General features: G+C 33.1%; 1 protein-coding gene and 1 long non-coding RNA gene across 2 annotated transcripts in view; both read left to right on the top strand.

The window, feature by feature from the left end:
• The window catches only part of LOC107060231 (uncharacterized), a 6140-nt gene extending 4911 nt beyond the window's left edge, over positions 1 to 1229 (top strand). Inside the window, exon 3 of the long non-coding RNA XR_001473221.1 lies at positions 1071 to 1229. This is a non-coding gene — a long non-coding RNA (uncharacterized lncRNA). The remainder of the gene's footprint in view (positions 1 to 1070) is intronic.
• A 111-nt stretch (positions 1230 to 1340) lies between these two features.
• Positions 1341 to 3087, top strand: LOC102581951 (uncharacterized). Its single transcript, XM_015307828.1, has 4 exons — positions 1341 to 1456; positions 1545 to 1837; positions 1912 to 2239; positions 2780 to 3087. The coding sequence occupies exons 2-4, from the start codon at positions 1721 to 1723 to the stop codon at positions 3085 to 3087; spliced, it is 753 nt and encodes a 250-aa protein (XP_015163314.1). The 5' UTR covers positions 1341 to 1456; positions 1545 to 1720.
• Positions 3088 to 4332: the final 1245 nt, after the last annotated feature.

Genomic DNA, 4332 nt, shown 5'->3' with positions numbered 1-4332 from the left:
GGCATTACCAATCAATTCATGAAAGATCTTGCAGAAGGGCCATTGCATAAGGTTCAACCCTTTAATGGATATGTTGTAAATGGTTACAAATTTCACACTGAAGAATACGGTTCAAATAAATCTACAATGAATAGTGGTATATGCATTAAGGGCTCTAGTCACAGTGCAGATGAGATCGATTAGTATGGTATATTGACAGAAATTCTGCAGCTAGAGTATTATGCATTACCATTTAAGTGAACCGTATTATTTAAATGTTCTTAGTTTGATCCAACACCAAAACATGGTACAAGAGTACATCCACAATATAATCTTGTTGATGTTAACAGAAGAAGAACTTTTAATAAATATGAGCCATTTATTATGGCTGTGCAAGCTTCTCAGGTGTATTTTGAAACCTATCCTTCAGTAAAGAGGACACATAATGATTGGTTAGCTGTTTGTCAGATAAAGGCACGTTCAATTGTAGATGTTCCAAACATAGTAGAAAAACCTCATACACTGGATGATCTAGCTTTTTAAGAGGATAATAGTCAAATGCATGAAATTGATATTTGTGAAGATGAAACACCTTATATATTGAATGATCCAGATGGTGTTTTTATTGACATGGAGGAGGAGGAGGGAGAGAGGGAAGAGGAAGAGAGGGAGATGGAAGACAATGATGAGGATAATGACAATGATGATGATGAGGAGGATGATGCTGATGATGGGGAGGAGGAGGAGGAGGAGGAGGATGATGATGAGGATGAGACTGAGGATGAGGATGAGGATGGTGATGATGATGAGGATGACAATGAGGAAGGGAAACAAGAATATGAACATCAAAACAAAAAGAGAAGAAAGTGTAGAGATTAATGTCACTTGAAGTTTTTAAATTTAGTTTCTCTATTAATCTAAAGTTGAATGTACTGTTTTATGCTACAAGTGATCTTCATTTTCTTAGTTTTGTTATTATATCTTGTAATTAGTATTGAGCATCTTATATTATATATCTACATAATGAACTACTATAATTTGAATGCTAGTTGATTTTTTTTATCAAGAACTTTATTGCTGCAATGTACAAGGTCTAGGTAATTAAAATTTAAGAATATGAGTGATATGCCATCATCAAATGCTGGTTCTCCTACTGGTCCTTGTACTCCAACCACTCCTAGTACTCCAGATGTCTCTAATGGGTCTCCTAGTTGCTCATCAACATCTGTTCGGTTGGTCATCTCAGTTGTAGCGGAAATGTAAGAAAGGATATTTTTGTATACTTGATCTAATTTTTTCTAATATAAGTATTATGAAATGTGTTATTTATTTTTAATTTTATTTCAGATTCGTTCCTAATGGTCATTCTATCCCGAAGACCATCACATAAACGTTCAAGGAAAGACAAGATGCTACTGGCTACTCATGGAAGGATGTCAGTCAATCAACTCGTAAATTTTATTGGCATGAATTTTTGGTAACTATTGCTTTATATTTAAAATTTATAAGTAATTTATTTAATATATGTCTCTATGTGTTTATTTCACTAAGTAATTTTTTTCCAGAAATCATATCAGTGGAATCCTACTGAGAATTCTATAATGGAACGTACATGGAATAAGGTGGCATCCACTTTATACTCCAAGAAAATGTATATTTGGCGAAAAGGTACAGTCAAACCCAATTTGTTTTGGAGGATATTTGGAGAAGTTGGAAGACGCATTGGGCCTCTGATGAATGGATGGATAAATCTCGTATCGCCACTCGAAATCGATGTAGTGAGACTGGTGGACTAGGCACTGGTCCAAGCAAGCATACCGGTGGTTCTAGATCAACAGTGGAGCATACTATAAAATTGGTACCAAATTTAACACTTTCTATAATATATTTCTAATCTTATCTCCTATTTTACTATTAAACTCTGTTTTTTAGGCAGCAGAACTACGTCGTCCACCAAATTCGTGGGATATATTTAAGAAGTTGCATAAAAGAAAGGATGGAAGCTTTGTTGATGCCAAGTCTAAATGCATTAGTGTAGGTTGTGTGTGCTGCTTTTCTTTAACCAAACATTGTAGGACTTATCCTTATTTTGTGAAGCTTTTAAAGAAGAAAAAGGTAGATTTTATGCAGTTGTGTGTGTTGCTATTAAGAAGATTTGCTATAATTGTTTGTGTTGCTATTGAGCAAATTTTTGGGGCAGCTCTTTGTGCTGTTTTTGGTTCAGATTTGAGTAGCTTTTTTATCATAGTTATGATCAGATGTTGTGCAGTTATTTGGGAAATTTTTTAATGCAATTTTGAAGCAGATTTTGTGCCTTTTTTTGTGGCAGATTTTGTGGCAACTCTTTGTGCTGTTTTTGGTGCAAATTTGAGCATATTTTTATCATAGTTTTGACCATATGTTTTGTAGTTATTTGAGCAGTTTTTAATGCAATTTTGAAGTAGATTTTGTGCCTTTTTTGATAGATTTTGTGCTGTTTTTGGGTAGATTTTGTGCTGTTTTTTTGTGCAGATTTTTATCATACTTTTTTTTTTATCAAATGTTGAGTAGTTATTTGGACAGTTATTAATGCAATTTGAAGCAAATTTTGTGCCTTTTTTTTATTTTATAGATTTTATGCCTTATTGGGGGCAGATTTTGTTCTGTTTAAAGAGTTTGCGCTGTCTTTTGGGTGCATTTGTCTTAGCTGCGGCTATTTCTAGCTCCTCAGATGATTCACAAGAAGTTCAAGAACTTGATATAAATCGCTTATACTTTGATGTTGTGGGTGGATAAAAAAAATGACGTGTGTATGGTTTAGGCTCTCAAGGTTTGGCGTTGTATCAAGATCAAAATTCTGTCACTTCGCGCAATTTATATGCTGTGTCTGATGATGTTGCTGAAGAGCGCATTAAACTACTTGAGGAAGAAGTGTTGCATATGAGAGAAAATCAAGAGAGAATTCTCCAAGAACGTTTAGAGGCAGAGGTGCAACAACGAGTAGAGCACGAGGTCTCGCGTTTGAGGCAACAAAGTGATGATCGATTCAAGTCTATGGAGGAACGATGGTCTCGCATGATGAGCGAGATGGCGTTATCCTCACGCTCATCTAGTAATCCTTCTCCTTAATAGGAAATGACCAAATGTTTATGTGTTTAAATATTTGTCCACTTTTGCTTATTGAAGTTGTGCTTTGACATGTTTTAACTTCTTAATTTTGTATTATAAATCTAATATTATGTTTGTTATATCATGGTGGTTAATTATTTTTATATTTTTGACTAATTTACTATATATATATATATATATATATATATAAATATAAATAATTGTCCACTACTATATATAGCAATTATTATTTATTAAATTAAAATCAAATTTGTGACGGATTTAATCTGTCACAATTAATTCTACATTTGTTACTAATATCAACAAGAGAGCAATTTTGTGACAAAATATTCCATCACAATTTACTTGTAACGAAATATTCCGTTACAAATATTGTGAATATATTTAGAAATTTGTTACAGAAACTATTCCGTCACTATTTTGTAGTGGAATATTCGGTCAAAAATTCGGTCTCAAATTTGTGACGGAATTTAAGACAAATACGAGGATTTTGTATTGTCACCGTCAGGTCTGTCACTATGCCGTTGTTTGCAACAAATTTTAAACATATGGAATATAAATAAACCACACAAATAAAATCTGAAGAAACATAACTTTATTGATAAATATGCGGGTACAATTCTGTTCCTCCCTTGATTCTACTCTCCTAAGATTTATCCATGATTCGAGGGCCATTAGTGGCGTATTTCTCGAACTAGGATGATTTAGATTTGACCTCTATATGAATACTCCATCAATTTGCGGAATATTCGAGATCTTGATCTTTAAAATTACCCAAGAGTTTATGGGATAATTTGAGATGTCTTTTAAGGGAATTTATAAGTACCCTTTATATAGGCATAAACTAGGGTTTAGGGTTGAGTAGCCTCCAAGAATTCTAATTGAAACTGAACACACCTTCCAGAGTCCCAATTCGAATTGAACACGTCTTGTACAGTCCGCAAAATTTCAATGTCTATAGTCGTCACAATAATTTTGTGACGGAATTGAAATCCGTCACAATGAGTTTATGACCCCAGGTTCTGGGACGTCCATTTTTCCGTCACAATTCCGTCACAAATGTTAATTTGTGATGGATTTGTGACAGAATCGTCTGTCACAATTTTTCTATTTTCTTGTAGTGAGTTATATAATTTAAATTTATAAAATTAACTTGATCGATAAATTAAATTTATTAAATTAAACTTCTGTTGATGTGTAGTTAATTTTTATTTATTTATATATATATATATATATATATATATA

The sequence above is a fragment of the Solanum tuberosum genome, unplaced genomic scaffold (assembly GCF_000226075.1).
Source record: "Solanum tuberosum cultivar DM 1-3 516 R44 unplaced genomic scaffold, SolTub_3.0 scf00061, whole genome shotgun sequence".
NCBI classification, from domain to species: Eukaryota; Viridiplantae; Streptophyta; class Magnoliopsida; order Solanales; family Solanaceae; genus Solanum; species Solanum tuberosum.
The sequence above is the reverse complement of the archived record's forward strand: the minus strand, read 5'-3'. Positions and strand labels throughout refer to the sequence as shown.

Bases quoted from the DNA above. Each gene is read 5' to 3' on its own strand.
- LOC102581951 (XM_015307828.1), top strand. From the start codon at position 1,721: ATGGATAAATCTCGTATCGCCACTCGAAATCGATGTAGTGAGACTGGT. The intron at 1,838-1,911 runs GTACCAAATTTA...TCTGTTTTTTAG, and splicing joins TGGAGCATACTATAAAATTG to GCAGCAGAACTACGTCGTCC. The intron at 2,240-2,779 runs GTTGTGCAGTTA...TGTATGGTTTAG, and splicing joins TATCATAGTTATGATCAGAT to GCTCTCAAGGTTTGGCGTTG.